Source organism: Sphaerodactylus townsendi, linkage group LG05, assembly GCF_021028975.2.
Source record: "Sphaerodactylus townsendi isolate TG3544 linkage group LG05, MPM_Stown_v2.3, whole genome shotgun sequence".
NCBI lineage: Eukaryota > Metazoa > Chordata > Lepidosauria > Squamata > Sphaerodactylidae > Sphaerodactylus > Sphaerodactylus townsendi.
Genome location: NC_059429.1, coordinates 131,454,480 through 131,470,855, shown reverse-complemented (window position 1 = coordinate 131,470,855; position 16,376 = coordinate 131,454,480). Strand labels below are relative to the sequence as shown.

Below are 16,376 nucleotides of genomic sequence, written 5' to 3'. Positions count from 1 at the left end.
ACTCAGCTGGCATGTGTTGGAGTGCACAGGCTAATCTGGTTCCCCAGATAAGCCTCCACAGCTCAAGTGGCAGAGCAGGGAATCAAACCCGGTTCCTCCAGATTAGAGCGCACCTGCTCTTAACCGCTACGCCACTGCTGCTCCTATTTGCCTTAAAATATTAATCTCATTTTCAGCTTCCGGACTAACCTCTCCTAAGACCGCAGCCCCCGATTGGCTTTTTGAATTGAAGTTGTTATTTCATCAACTCCACCCCCTAAAACACCGATTTAATTCCGCCGCTCCTACCTTGGCCCATCAAGCACCTGGCCTATTAGACAACACCTAAGTGAATATTTCTCTTTGTCCTTTCTTCAGAAAGCCAGCCTTGCCCTTTGTCTCCGACTCTCAGATCCATTAGCATGCCCTCAGGGCCCAACCTTTCCTATAAATTAGCCCCTCGAGCAACCCTCAGTGCCCGCTACTTCTGAGCCTGTCTTTGGTTCAGTTGCTGCTGTATGCCTCTGCTTTCTACTCTGCGAGCCAATGTAGTGTAGTGGTTAAGAACAGTGGTCTAATCTGGAGAAGCGGGTTTGATTCCCCACTCCGGAGTGGCTGAGGCTTATCTGGTGAACCAGGTGTGTTTCCGCACTCTTACATTCCTGCTGGGTGACCTTGGGCTAGTCACAGTTCTCTCTGAACTCTCTCAGCCCCAACTACCTCACAAGGTGTCTATTGTGGGGAGAGGAAGGGAAAGGAGCTTGTAAGCCACCTTGAGTCTCCTTACAGGAGAGAAAGATTGGGTATAAATCCAAACTCTTGATCTTCTTCTGCTTCCTTGGAGTCCAGACAGACCCTAGACTCGCTTTTCTGGGCCCCTTCTTCAGGAACAGGTAATTTAATCCCCAAATGCCTTTATTTTCCCAAACCTATGCACTCAACTCTAAATACGTCCTAGGACTGCGTGTGTGCTCTGCTGCTTTGGTTATTGTGTGCTTGTGTTTTTATTATTTTCATTTTGATAAAATAGTTGATTTTACTTCATTCTCTTGCAGATTTCTTGCAAAAGCAACTCTCGGTCAACTTTGGCAACCAAGTTCCCGTGCTTGCCCAACCTCTCATAAAGCCAAGTCTGCCCTTCGCTAGTTCCCCCACTTTAAAAAGGACAGACCCAGAGGTGGGATTCAGCCAGTTCACACTGGTTCAGCAGAACCGGTAGCTAATGGTGTAGTTTGGCGAACCGGCTAGAATCCCAGCGCCCCAGGGGAGGGGTGGGGAGGGCAAACCGGTGGTTGAAGCATTACTGTCCCACCACTGGACAGACCCCAGCATTTTGGGTAACACGAGCGGCCCCTGAGTCGCCGGCAGGATAGGAAAGAAGCAGTGGGCATGGCTTCTCAGGCTCAGTGGAAGAACCTCTGTTTGGCATACAGAAAGCCACAGGTTCAATCCCCAGTGCCTCCAGATTGGTCAGTAGTTGAGGTAAAAGACCCTCCAACTGGGACTCTGGAGAGCTGCCACCAATCTGAGTAGACCAGAGGTCTGCAACCTGCGGCTCTCCAGATGTTCATGGACTACAAATCCATGTGTGATGGATTGGCCATGCTGGCAGGGGCTGATGGGAATTGTAGTCCATGAACATCTGGAGAGCTGCAGGTTGCAGACCCCTGGAGTAGACAATACTGACTCTGATAAACCAAGGGTCCGATTCAGCTTAAGGGAGCTTCATGCGTGATCTCCAGGACCTCCGTGATCCCCTGAACCTCCGTGACAAAGTTCTGGCAGGTGTCCATCCAACTAATGACCTTGTCTTTCTCCCTCCCACCAAGTAGGTTTGCCAGCACACAAACATCTCCACAGAGGGACGAGGCGTTTTGGTTTCCAGGGTGAAAATGTGGCCGACCCCTAGGAGAGACCCCCGTTTGAAGATGCAGCAGTGCCACCCTTAGGTGCACCCTGGATCAAATATTGCCCAACCCCAGAAACAAAAACAAACTTGCAGCAGACGTTGTGTGAACATGAGTTCCACCTGACGTTTCCTCTTGCATCTGAACACCCAACTACAAATATTGACCACTGCCCACCCCCTAACCCACGATTTGGACCCCCTCTTCCCATACCACGAGCAGCTGCAGCAGCAGCACCAGCAGAAACAGCAGGGGGTGGGGCGTTGGTTGGGGCCGGCCCGTTGCAGTGCTGTCGGAGTAGTCTCATGCCGGGACATTGGAAGGGGTCTCTCCGGATACTCTGGATCTGGGTACTGCAAAGGAAGACGGGATACAAAGGAAAAATGGGACTAAGGTCTTTTTTACAACTCTATATGTTTATTTTTATAACACTTTTGCTTTGAAGAAGAGGCACGTGGTCTCTGCAGACACACTCAGTTCTGAGAACTGCAAAACTAAGCATTTGTTATCCTTTCTTCTAGATACGAGGATCCAGAATCTTTAATCTTCCCTAAAACTCTTTCAGCCAATAAATCATAGGTGTCCAACTCAGGCCCTCCAGGTGTTCATGGACTACAATTCCCAGCAGCCCCTGCTAGCATGGCCAATTGGGCCTGCTGGCATGGGCTGATGGGAATCGTTGTCCTTGAACACCTGGATGGCCCGAGTTTGACACCTATGCAATAGATCACAGGTGTCAAACTCGCGGCACTCCAGATGTTATGGACTACAGTTCCCATTCCATCATGCTGGCAGGGGATGACGGGAACTGCAGTCCATAACATCTGGAGGGCCATGAGTTTGACACCTAAGCAATAGATTATGAGGATTTGCAGGTGGTCCCCTTCAGATCCCATCTCATGGCTGGTTTTATTCCTGACCATGTGCAGCATCAAATTTCATTCAATGCTCCAGTACCACAAGCACCCAACTTATAACCGAAGGCTGAATCCGTATCTCCTTCCTTCTTCTGAAGAAGAAGAGTTTGGATTTATATCCCCCCCTTTCTCTCCTGTAAGGAGACTCAAGGGGGCTTACAATCTCCTTTCCCTTCCCCCGTCACAACAAACACCCTACGAGAGAGCTCAGAAGAACTGTGACTAGCCCAAGGTCACCCAGCTGGCATGTGTGAGAGGGCACAGGCTAATCTAGTTCCCCAGATAAGCCTCCACAGCTCAAGCGGCAGAGCAGGGAATCAAACCCGGTTCCTCCAGATCAGAGTACACCTGCTCTTAACCACTGTGCCACTGCTGCTCCCTGCTCGTCTGGGTGATCCCGGCAAAAAGGCCCCTGTAGGGCTTAGCGCCAGAGGCGTAGCAAGGGGGGGAGCGCCTTCTGCCCCTGTCCCGCCCTGGAACGCCCCTGCTACGCCCCTGGAATGCCCTCGCTACAACCCCACAGGGGCACGCGCCCGGTGCGTTGTGCACCCCACTATCCCCTTGGAGCTACGCCTCTGCTTAGCGCTCACCTGCTTCCCCACTTCATAAACGGTCGGCATGGACAGATCTGTTCTTCCCACCTGGCCCACCGTGGCTGTCTTTTCTGGCCAAGGTTTGGCCACACGTCTCGCTGACACCTGCCCTTCCTAGGGCCTCTGCGGCTTATGGGATGGCACCTTTGCAGAGAGAAAGCATGGCGACATTTTTATTACTATCATCATCAATATTTAAAACATTTACCCTGTTTCCCCGAATATAAGACATCCCCGGAAAATAAGACGTAGTAGAGGTTTTGCTGAAGTGCGAAATATAAGGCATCCCCCAAAAGTAAGACGTAGCAAAGTTTTTGTTTGGAAGCATGCCCGACGAACAGAACACAGAAAAATAAGACATCCCCTGAAAATAAGACATAGCGCATCTTTGGGAGCAAAAATTAATATAAGACACTGTCTTATATTCGGGGAAACACGGTATTAGCTGCTTTTCTTCCCTATCGAGCTGAAGGCAGCTAACAATAAAAGAGAATGCATAAAATAGGTTATAGAAATATACATAGAACAAAATTTAAAATTGCAATGCAGGACTTCTTTACTCAAACACAGACCTAAATGAAACTGTCGTTTGCTGCCTCCTAAAGATGGAAGGTAAGGGGGCCGGGCGTGCCTCCCTGGGGAATTTATTCCATAATATATTGTCGAAGGCTTTCACGGCCAGATTCAACTGGTTGTGGTGGGCTTTCCGGGCTGTGTGGCCGTGGTCTGGTGGATCTTGTTCCTAACGTTTCACCTGCATCTGTGGCTGGCATCTTCAGAGGTGTATCACAGAGAGAAGTGTGTTACACACTGTGTCCAGTGAGAAGGGAATGTTTAGTGGTTACCGTATATACTCGGGTATAAGCCCTGTTTTAAGGCTGAAAAATCTCCCCTCGGCTTCTACACGAGTCACTGCTTACCAGCCGGCTCTTCAGGCCTCTGCCGAGGCTGGGGGCGTGGCCCAGGACGACCTCCCTGCAGCTGCACAAGCGGCTTGTTGCTGCCCTCGTCCGAGGGTGAAGGGGGAACCCCGATGTTACTGCCCAAATAAGGAGCTCCCTCTGCCTGGCTGGGCTTTCTCAAACTCAGCCGGGAGGCAGTTCCTTATTTGGGCAGTGACATCAGGGAGAGTCACTGCCCAAATAAGGAGCTCCCTCTGCCTCCCGGCTTCCCACCCTCGGCTTATACGGGAGTCAATAAGTTTCCCCAGGTTTTGGTAGTAAAATTAAGTGCCTCGGCTTATACACGAGTATATATGGTATATATTGTCAGGAAACCTACTGGTTGACTTTGGGCCTCCCATTCATTCAGCCTGGCCTTCCTCGCAGGGCTGGAGGTGGGACAACCACGAACAGCCACCAAAGTAATCCGGAGAAAGATTAAGTTAAAAATCTAACAGACAAGGTATTCAACTGGGACCAAATCTATTAAGTTTCCTGTGCCAAGAGAAGACGTTTCCATTTACCTTTCGATTGGATATGTTTCCTGTTTCAAGCCTTTGACAAGTTTTCTTTGGATCTGGGAGTCAGACTCAAAAAATTCAGTTTGATTCCTTCTTCAGCTTTCAGGGTTTTAGTTTTGTGACCACATTTTCTACAGCCTGTGACCACAAAACCTAACTTCAACCGCTTTTGCAGTTGTTATTAATGGCATGACTAATTTTTTGCTGTATATATGTCAACTTGGGGATGTACTCCTGGTAGTCACCTCCAAAACCAAAACCTGACTTCGAAGCCTAATTTAACTTCTTGGCCTCAATCTCTCATCATTTCATTACTGCTTTACAAGCAGTTTCGTCTAACTGCATACGGCAGAAAGCACTTGGAACCAGATGGATCTGAAACGAATCCATCCATTGCTACCAAACGGTAGCAATTAAAAATTACATAAATATGACACAAACCTCATGCCTGTTTATTTTATGCCAATACAACAGAATCTACTTGGATACAAAATGAACGAACTCCATGCTTTCAGCCAAGGAATATCAAGGCCCCTTCCGCACATGCAGAATAACGCACTTTCAATCCACTTCCACAATTGTTTGCAAGTGGATTTTGCTATTCTGCACAGTAAAATCCAGCTGCAAAGTGCATTGAAAGTGGATTGAAAGTGCTTTATTCTGCATGTGCGGAAGGGGCCCAAGAGACACCATAACAATCACCGGTAGAAAATTTGAGGACCACAATGAAATTTCTACATGCTGTGGTTACCCAGCACCAGAGGTGGGATCCACCAGGTTCTCACCAGTTCCCGAGAGGGGGTTACTAATTATTTGTGTGTGCTGAGAGGGGGTTACTAATTGGGTCTGCTTTTCCTCGCCTCCCCGAGAGGCATCCTGCCTTTGAACGTGAAGGTCCCATATAGCAATTGCGACTGATAATGTAACTCCCTGAACTGGGTTAGTCCCTTCCAGGTACTGCAATTCATTGATTCTCAGCCTTTCGTACCTTTTATCTCACCAGTCTCTATCAAAGAACCTGTGTGTTTCACCATTGCTGTGTTCAGATTTGTGAGTTGGGGCATTTTCGATAATGTGATGATGATTTAGAAATGACTTGGTGCAAAAAAAATTTTTGGGGTCGTGGTGGGGTGGCTGCCCATGGGGGGGGCATCCAACTCAGGTTTTGCCCAGGGCTCAAGTTTGCCTACGTACGCCTCTGCCCCCTTTGCTGAGGGGGGGCTGGCGAGGGAACCTGTTACTAAAATTTTTGGATCCCACCACTGCCCAGCACCCGGGATATGTTCTGCCCTGTTCTAGGTATTTATCACATTTCTTTTAGTTATGCCCCCACCCCACCCACCCCAATTCCCTTTTAAGTTTTCACCTGTAACTTCCTATTTTACAGAATTCTCCTGCAATGAGATTTTAGGAATGTTTTGCAGTTTAATGTTCCTGGAATTAAGTTTTCCTGGTTCAACCGATGGCCTTAAAGTTTGTCAGCCACCGTGGGAACCTCTAACCAAGGGGCAAATAATTGCATTCAAAGACAAGAGTCCCCCATCTGCAGCCAGACACGGAGAATTACATTGGACCGCCCCATTCTCCGGCAATCACCAGCAGGTGAAAGAACAGAGATGCGGGGATTCCCTTTTCAGCGGCAGCTTCGCGCCCCTTTCAACGTCTTGTCCCGCCCTTCAGAGCACTTTGCAAATGACTGAAATCGTTTTACTTAATCTGATATCTTTCCTCCTAACTGCATGCAGGCGGAGGCACAATAGTAAAGAATTGTTTAACGTCTAACGCCGCAATTCCGGTGATATAAAAAAACCACAGCAGGAATTATGATTAGCAAAACCTGCTGCCGTTATCGGGCCGAAAAGAATGAAAGGAAGAAAGCAGGAATGGCATTATTTGCTGGTAGAAAGTATTTATTGTTTAGATTTCTTAGATTGCCTAATCCCCGGAGGGCTCTGGGAGGTTTACAGCAAATATAAATTACAACAGTTAAAATACAGTTCTGATCTTCTAATAATTAGGAAAGGAATTGAGAATAAAACTGCAAGGATTGTCATCCCCTTATATAAAGCAGTGGTGCGACCGCACTTGGAGTCCTGTGTTCAGTTCTGGTCGCCACATCTCAAAAAGAATATCAGATAGAAAAAGTGCAGAGAAGGGCAACGAGGATGATTGAGGGACTGGAGCACCTTCCTTATGAGGAGAGGCTGCAGCGTTTGGGGCTCTTTAGTTTGGAGAGGAGGCGGCTGAGGGGGGATAGGATTGAAGCCTATAAAATTATGCATGGGGTAGAAAATGTTGACAGAGAGCAATTTTTTCTCTCTTTCTCACAATACTAGAACCAGGGGGCATCCATTGAAAATGCTGGGGGGAAGAATTAGGACTAATAAAAGGAAACACTTATTCACACAACGTGTGATTGGTGTTTGGAATAGGCTGCCACAGGAGGTGATGATGGCCACTCACCTGGATAGCTTTAAAAGGGGCTTGGACAGATTGATGGAGGAGAAGTCGATCTCTGGCTGCCAATCTTGATCCTCCTTGATCTGAGATTGCAAATGCCTTAGCAGACCAGGTTCTTGGGAGCAGCAGCAGCAGCAGAAGGCCATTGCTTTCACATCCTGCACGTGAGCTCCCAATGGCACCTGGTGGGCCACTGCGAGTAGCAGAGAGCTGGACTAGATGGACTCTGGTCTGATCCAGCTGGCTTGTTCTTATGTTCTTACAGTTAAAACCCCCATTAAAAAACTGAAGCAGCACATCAAATCCTAAAACAACCTGTTAAGACCCATAATACTCATAATACTGGCACCTGGGCCTAAGGCTGGGAGGGGAACGACGTCCAAGATGGCAAAAGGATCACGCCATTATCAGGGATGGTAAGAGAGGCGGAGGGGCTCCTTAACTTGGGGCAGCTAAATCTCATCGGCCGGCCTCCACCGAGAGCTTCACCGGTGGAACAGCTCGGTATGAAGGGGACACAGGGTGGTATAGAAAACAAAGGTGGATTCTGCACAGGCCAAATATGACAGGTGAAGGACATTAAATAAACTGGGGGGGAGGGGGGACACTTCGCATAGGTCCCATTCTAAAAATGAGTTTGATCTATTTTAGTCCCCTCAATCCGGGATTTTCCAAAATCACTAATGCAGCGACCCTTATTTTTTATTTTATTACTTCAATTTCTATACCGCCCGATCCCCGAAGGGCTCCGGGCGGTGAACAACATAGTTCAAAACATTAACAGGAGCAAATCCTATAAATACAATACATAGGCTCCATCAATAAAACATCTTAAAATTCATATAAACAGCGGCTAACAGTTAACAAATAAACAAGAGGCGTCCAAACCCCAATTAAAACCTACCCCCCAAAAGGGGGGGGGGGACGGTAGGCCCCTCAATATGAGGGGCTCTGATGTAAGGGTGCCAGGGCAAAGAGCAGTGGGGCACCTGAAGCATCCAGCGGACTGGATACTTCCAAAGCGTCTGATTGGAAATCAACACGGGTCTTACAGGCCCTGCGGAACTCACCAAGGTCCTGCAGGGCCCGGACAGTAGGAGGAAGGGTGTTCTACCAGGCCGGGGCCAGGGCTGTAAAAGTCCTGGCCCGTGTGGAGGCCAGCCGCATCATTGAGGGGCCGGGGACCACCATTAGATTGGCCTCTGCTGAACGCAGAGGCCAAGTAGGGACGTATGGGGTAATGCGGTCCCTTCTGGACAGTCCCGGGTTGGAGGTGCTGCCGTGCAAACACGGCAGGTAGGAGACACTTTATTTCCCCTCACTTCCATCCGTTCGCTTTAGTTTCCACGCTGTCCACTGTCAGGGAGAATCCGCCCGCCTGCCCGCCATTCTGCGCAGGTTGCCCAGTGGGTTATGTGCAGATTCTCTAAGCGCCCAAAAAGGGTACAAAGTCCCCCAAGAACGTTTTCTCCCTGCGATGCCGAGTATGATCGATCCACAGTAATATGCTCATTATCGCCCGTCTGTTGCAGGGAGTCCCTTTTTCTTTTCTTCTCTGTTGCACCTGCGCAGCTACGCAGGTGCAGCCGATCATATTGTGGGATGATTGGCGTGGCTGCAGGGGTTCGTTTCTGCATGCCCGCGCAGCTACGCATGTATTGTAGGAAATTTTAAAAAGAGAGAAATAAGAGTCTCCATGTGAAGGTGCGAAAGCAGCCTGGATTTTTTCCATGGGCTCCAACTTCTGCCTGAATGGGTGAAGGGAACACGTGTGAACAGGAAAAAGGAAAACGGGGTTCTTTCTAATGACTGCAACTTGTTAAACATGTACAAAATCCACCAGAGTGAGTCTTGGCCCAATCAAACTCAATCTACCCTACCTTGCAGACTTGTTGTGAGGCTATAAGGAGAGGAGAGCAGCTTTTAAGAACATAAGAATGAGCCTGCTGGATCAGACCGGAGTCCATCTAGTCCAGCACTCTGCTACTCGCAGTGGCCCACCAGGTGCCTTTGAGAGCTCACGTGCAGGATGTGAAAGCAACGGCCTTCTGCTGCTGCCGCTGCTGCCGAGCACCTGGTCTGCTGAGGCATTTGCAATCTCAGATCAAGGAGGGTCAAGATTTTGCCACTCCTTGGAGGAAAAGTGGGAGAAAAAGTTGATTATAGTCACTGGGAAGCTGTCTGGGTGGAGCCAAGTGACTTAAAGATCAGTTTCTTTGGGGAAAAAAGGGGCTGCTTTGGAGGGGGGGGCTCATATGGCATCGTACCCCATTGAAGCCCCCCCCCTCCCCAAATCCCATCCTTCTCAAATCCCCAGGAATTTCTCAAGCCGGGCTTGGCAACGCTGTTGGAGCTAACAACTTGCTCTGCCTTTAAGAACAAAAGCTGAGACTCTTGAGACCAGAAGTGCCAACACGTTCCCTGTTGCCCACCTAACGTTTTTAGAAAGTGGGTGTGGCCAAGTGGGACTACCAGAGAGAAATTTTGTTGACAGAGAGAAATTTTTCTCTCTTTCTCACAACACTAGAACCAGGGGGCATCCATTGAGAATGCTGGGGGGAAGAATTAGAACTAATAAAAGGAAACACTTCTTCACGCAACGGGTGATTGGTGTTTGGAAGATGCTGCCACAGGAGGTGGGGATGGCCACTCACCTGGATAGCTTTAAAAAGGGCTTGGACAGATTTATGGAGGAGACGTCGATCTCTGGCTACCAATCTTGATCCTCCTTGATCTGAGGTTGCAAATGCCTTAGCAGACCAGGTGCTCAGGAGCAGCAGCAGCAGAAGGCCATTGCTTTCACCTCCTGCACGTGAGCTCCCAAAGGCACCTGGTGGGCCACTGCGAGTAGCAGAGTGCTGGACTAGATGGACTCTGGTCTGATCCAGCAGGCAAATTCTTATGTTCTTATGTTCTTATCAGCCTCCAGGTGGGATCTGGGCATCCCCTGGAACAGGATGCAGGTTGAAGACCCCTGCCCTGGAATAACAGCTTATCTCCAGACTAAGTTCCCCTGGATTAAATGGATGTTTTGGAGGGTGGTCTCTATGGCTTTGTACTTCCCTGAGGTCCCCAACCTCCCTAGGCTAAATTGGGAATCTCCAGGAATGTCCCAACCTGGACCTCCCAACCGTACCTTCCCATCCCCTGCCGGCAGCCCAGCGGTGGGAGCAGGTAACCCTCTACCCAGAGAACGTTTCGAAATCGCATTCCATCTGATTAGCGCAAAGGACCTGGCCATACGGGTGAATTGCTCAACTGAAAATGCATGTCGGTGGTAAGAAGTACGTGGTCACCTGTCTTAGAAACACACCTGACCGGCTAAACCGGATCAGGACAGCTGCGGGCAGTCTGGTATCAAGCAAGGCCGTTCATGCTAGTTTGGACCCTTTGGGCCTTTTGACTGGCCACCTTTTTGGCTGAGGGTTAGGTCTTGTGCACTAGGTTACCTGCTTCTTGGATTCCGGATCTCTATCTGGACACTGTGCCTTCGGCCTGAGCAGGTAACATCCGGGCCAGAGAACTAAAGTCAGAATAAATGTTCTAGGATAGTGGTGGCGAACCTATGGCACGGGTGCCAGAGGTGGCACTCAGAGCCCTCTCTGTGGGCACGCATGCACAGAGTTTGTCATGTGGGGGGGCTTGCTTCTGAGTAAACCCTCCTAGGGTCATGATTCATTTGAAGCGTTGCACGGTTGCTTCAAAGCATTGCACGGTTGCTTCAAAGCAAAGCCACCGACTACCACCAAGCTTACTCCCGAGTAACGTGTGCCTCGGAGCTAATCGTTTTTCCTAAATGAAAACCTCAGTATTCAGCTTAAATTGCAGTGTTGGCACTTTGCAATAAATAAGTGGGCTTTGGGTTGCAGTTTGGGCACTCGGTCTCGAAAAGGTTCGCCATCACTGTTCTAGGATAGTTATTTTGTGTTATTATCTTCGGCATGGCTTCTACAATGGTATATTTTTGCACATTTTTTTAACAAACCTTATTCATTATACTTTTGCAGTGTTGTAGAATCATAAAGCTGGAAGAGACCACAAAGGCCATCCAGTCCCATCCTCTGCCATGCAGGAGCACACAATCCAAGCACTCCCGACAGATGGCCATCCAGCCTCTCTTCAAAAACCTGCAAAGAAGGAGACTCCGCCACACTCCGAGGTAGTGCACTCCACTGTCCAACAGCCCTGACAGTCAGGAAATTTTTCCTGATGTTTAGGAGGAATCTCTTTTCCTTCCCCTTGAACCCATGACTCCTGGCTCTAGTCTCTGGAGCAGCAGAAAGCAAGCTTGCTCCCTCACCAACATGACATTCCTTCAAATATCTAAACAGGGCTATCATGTCACCTCTTGGCAAAGCCACATATTTATTGTTTGGCTAACTTTTTATACTGGGTTGCAGACTGAATAAACACACTGATTGATTGACTCACTCTAAAAATGATTCAGCATAAAGCAGATTTGTATGAGCAGTCAAGGTGTTGGCTTAGAAGAAGAAGAAGAAGAAGAAGAAGAAGAAGAAGAAGAAGAAGAAGAAGAAGAAGAAGAAGAAGAAGAAGAAGAAGAAGAAGAAGAAGAAGATGAAGAAGAAGATGAAGATGAAGAAGAGGAGGAGGAGGAGGAGGAGGAGGAGTTTGGATTTATATCCCCCTTTCTCTCCTGCAGGAGACTCAAAGGGGCTCACAATCTCCTTGCCCTTCCCCTCTCACAACAAACACCCTGTGAGGTAGGTGGGGCTGAGAGAGCTCCGAGAAGCTGTGACTAGCCCAAGGTCACCCAGCTGGCGTGTGTGGGGGTGTACAGGCTAATCTGAATTCCCCAGATAAGCCTCCACAGCTCAGGCGGCAGAGCGGGGAATCAAACCCGGTTCCTCCAGATTAGATACACAAGCTCTTAACCTCCTACGCCACTGCTGCTCCCAAATTCAGAACTCTGCTTGACAAAACAAACTCCCTGGCTCTTTATTAGCTTAACATAACTTATAGGGCTGCTGCGGTTAAAAACTGGGGAACTATGAACTCCACCCTAATGTCCACCCAGGAAGGGCTAGGGAAGATAGTTACAGAGTTGAGCGAGGATCTGGAAGAACTGGGTTTGAATCCCACTCTGCCTGGGGAAATTTGTGGGTGACCTCAGGTCAATCACGTACTCTCAGCCTAAGCCCACCTCACAGGGTGGTTGCGAGAATAAAACAAGGAGAAGAGAACAATGTAAGTCACCACTGGGAAGAAAGGCAGGGTATTAAAAAAGGAAAAGAGCCAATGTGGTGTAGTGGTTAAAGGCAGGTGCACTCTAATCTGGTGAACCGGGTTTGTTTGTTTTTGGATTTATATCCCCCCCTTCTCTCCTGTAGGAGACTCAAAAGGGGCTTACAATCTCCTTTCCCTCCCCACCCCCAAGAAACACCCTGTGAGGTGGGTAGGGCTGAGAGAGCTCCAAGAAGCTGTGACTAGCCCAAGGTCACCCAGCTGGTGTGTGTGGGAGTGTACAGGCTAGTCTGAATTCCCCAGATAAGCCTCCCCAACTCAAGCGGCAGAGCTAGGAATCAAACCCGGTTCCTCCAGATCAGTGTGCACCAAACCCGGTTCCACCAGATCAGTTTGATTCCCTGCTCTGCCACTTGAGTTGTGGCTTATCTGGGGAACCAGATTAGTTTGTGCATTCTAACACGTGCCAGCTGAGTGACCTTGGGCTAGTCACAGTTCTTCAGAGCTCTCTCAGTCGCCCCGCCCCCACCTCATAGTGTGTTTGTTGCGGGGGAGGAAGGGCAAGGAGATCGTAAACACCTTTGAGCCTCCTTACAAGGGAGAAAGGGGGGATATAAATCCAAACTCTTCTTTTTCTTCTAGAATAAAAATAAGTAAACAAACAAAAAATGTCAGGGGTGGACTTGTACACGAGGAAGAAATAAAAGGTCCGTTCCAGCCAACCCCAGCGCGAACGGCTTAGCTCAAATTCCCGTTAAGCAATCCTGCCACGATTTCCTCCCCGGCCCTGTTAATTTCGCAACGGGGGCGCCAAAGAAACCCAGGTGCGTCCAGCAGAGACGGCAGCCACCTTTCCCTCTTCACAAACAGAAAGCACTAAACTGAGCCTGTTCTACATCCAGGAATGAAGACCACACCAGAAGCAGCAGATGCAGGCAATTACACTTCAGTCAGGGATTTTCGAGGGGAAGCCGGCTGCGCAGCCCAGGAACAACCTCCTTGGGACAGTCGTGGGGAATAAAGAGCACCCGCAATTGCCAAGTAAGCTGCAGATGCAAAGACGATCTTGCGATCTGTGCGCCGAAGACGGCATTTCCAATTATGGCCACTGAGAGCCAGGAAAAGGACCTCCTGCCACGAGCAAGATGAAATCCGAGACTCTCCCAGCCCCAGCAATAGCAAAAGCACAGCCCCAGCATCTGCAGAAACGCTGCTTCCGGGATCTCCAGTAAAGCAACCCCACCCCACACAGTAACCCCCCCAAAAGAAGGCCCCGTGCTGGTATTGTCCTTTAAGCAAGCCAGTGTGGAAGAGGGGGATCACAGGCTGGCTGAGCCCAAAAGCCACAGGAACACAGGAAGCGGCCTTAGGCTGAGTCAGGACATCAAAGTCGGTATTGTCTGCTCTGACTGGCAGTTGCTCTCCTGGATCATAGGTAATGTAGGTCTTTGGCATTGCCTACTGCCTAGTTCTTTTCAACTGGAGATGCCACCCTCTGCTTGCAAACCAGATGCTTTACCAATTGAGCCAAAGCCCTTCCCTTTTTTGACCTACCTACCTACCTACCTACCTACCTACCTACCTACCTACCTACCTACCTACCTACCTACCTACCTACCTACCTACCTACCTACCTACCTACCTATGCTTCTTAATTAGAACCCAAAGCAGCTCACATGATTTCTTCTCCTCCATGCTAGTTTCACAACAACCCACTGTGGAGGTTAAGCAAGGACAGGGTGTGATGATGTTTCGGTCTGAGCCAGGTCATCCAGTGAGGCTAGCATTTGCTGCCTAGCTTTGCTTTGGTTTGCTACTTGCTTTCTCTTGCTCACTCTCATTCTTTCTTTCTTTCTTTCTTTCTTTCTTTCTTTCTTTCTTTCTTTCTTTCTTTCTTTCTTTCTTTCTTTCTTTCTTTCTTTCTTTCTTTCTTTCTTTTTCTCTCGCTCACTTTCTTTCTTTCTTTTTCTCGCTCACTCTCATTCTTTCTTTCTTTCTTTCTTTCTCGCTCACTTTCTTTCTTTCTTTTTCTTGCTCACTCTCATTCTTTCTTTCTTTCTTTCTTTCTTTCTTTCTTTCTTTCTTTCTTTCTTTCTTTCTTTCTCTCTCTTTCTTTCTTTCTCTCTTTCTTTCTTTCTTTCACTTGATAGATCACCCAACTCCCGGAGGGCTTTACCAACAGTGGGGGGATCTGAGCATGTGTGTTCCACATGACAGTCTGATATTCTACGCCAGGGGTCGGCACCTGCAGCTCCGGAGCCGCATGCGGCTCTTTCAGCCTTATACTGCGGCTCCGCGTGGCCTGGAGGTAAAGCTCGCCGTGCGGCCTGGGGCCAAACACACACGCTCTGTCTTGCTTACCTCACAGGGTTGTGAGGTAACATACGATCTAGACACTTTACTCTTATTGATGCGTCCCAGAATTGCATTGGCTTTCTTGGCTGCTGTATCACACTGCTGACTCACGTGGTGGGATATAACAAAAAGCGCTGAATGCTGATTCATAATAAAGGTATCATCTGAAGGCAGAGTCTCATTACTGAACAGTCCAAGGGCATGCCAGGTGGGTTTTTTAAAATCAAAGTCTAGCTAGATGTTGGCTGGCAGAGGGGGAGAGACGGAAGAAAAACACACGAGTCTGAAAGAATAAAAGAGGGCAGATAAGCAGAGATGTGCAGAGAAACCTTTGGAGTGCGGAAAGAGAAAAGGGGACGCAGAATTAACACTTGTGGTGTAGATCCAGAAGAGAGACAGATTGGTGAGAAAAAGAACGCTAAAGGGATTTGACAGATGATGCATTAAAGAAAACACCTATTGAGTTTAAACTGTCTGAATGCTTTTCGGCGGTCCTTGTGGCATTGATGCTTTGCTAACAAAAAAATGTGTTTCCCCTCCCAAAGAACTCTTAACCTATCTCACAAGAATTTTGCCACGATAACACTAAGCCTCGCTGAAGATCCTTAGAAGACGAGAAGGATACACAAAAATGTGTAATGTACATCATCCGTGAAGGTCCCTACCACCACAAAGCTCTCACTGTGACCACAACTCTTTGGGTTCCCCCCCAATAATAATCAAAAGCTGTGCAACGTACGACTGGCCATGCCAAACTCAGTAGAGCCAGAAGCCTTGCCAAGTGGAAGATGGTCTCATTGGTCTGGCAATACCAGGCAGGAGACAGAAATGTCCTACCTCGTAGGGTCATTGTGGGCAGGATAAAACAGAGGAGGGGAGAGCAGCAGTGGCGTAGGAGGTTAAGAGCTCGTGTATCTAATCTGGAGGAACCGGGTTTGATTCCCAGCTCTGCCGCCTGAGCTGTGGAGGCTTATCTGGGGAATTCAGATTAGCCTGTACACTCCCACACACGCCAGCTGGGTGACCTTGGGCTAGTCACAGCTTCTCGGAGCTCTCTCAGCCCCACCTACCTCACAGGGTGTTTGTTGTGAGGGGGGAAAAGCAAGGAGATTGTAAGCCCCTTTGAGCCTCCTGCAGGAGAGAAAGGGGGGATATAAATCGAAACTCCTCCTCCTCCTCCTCTTCTTCTTATCAGCTGCATTAGCGAAAAAACCAGGATGTAAACATCTAAATGCATCGAAGGCAGGAAATTTGGGGAGTGGGCCATTGCTAACTGAGCTAACTCCAGGTTGGTGAGTTGCAGATAATGCAGGTTTGGCTCATGAAACTGGACAGCCCAAGCGCGCAGAGCAAATCAGGAAGTTCACTTTGGGTAGCTGAAAACATCAGCGGTTGTCTCAATACGCCCTTTAAAAAGAGGAAGACGGCGGTATGTGCTAACGTTGAAGAGGAACAACCCGAAAATGCGGAAATTTCCCAAGATGACAAAATAGGACCT

General features: G+C 48.7%; 1 protein-coding gene across 1 annotated transcript in view; it reads right to left on the bottom strand.

Moving 5' to 3' along the window:
• The window catches only part of RGS19 (regulator of G protein signaling 19), a 67,439-nt gene that overhangs the window by 9,326 nt on the left and 41,737 nt on the right, over nt 1-16,376 (bottom strand). The window contains exons 2-3 of the mRNA XM_048498918.1: nt 3,394-3,540; nt 2,100-2,239 (exon numbers count right to left, since the gene is read on the bottom strand). Of these exons, the coding sequence (XP_048354875.1) occupies nt 2,100-2,239; nt 3,394-3,423 (170 nt within the window). The 5' untranslated portion in view covers nt 3,424-3,540. The remainder of the gene's footprint in view (nt 1-2,099; nt 2,240-3,393; nt 3,541-16,376) is intronic.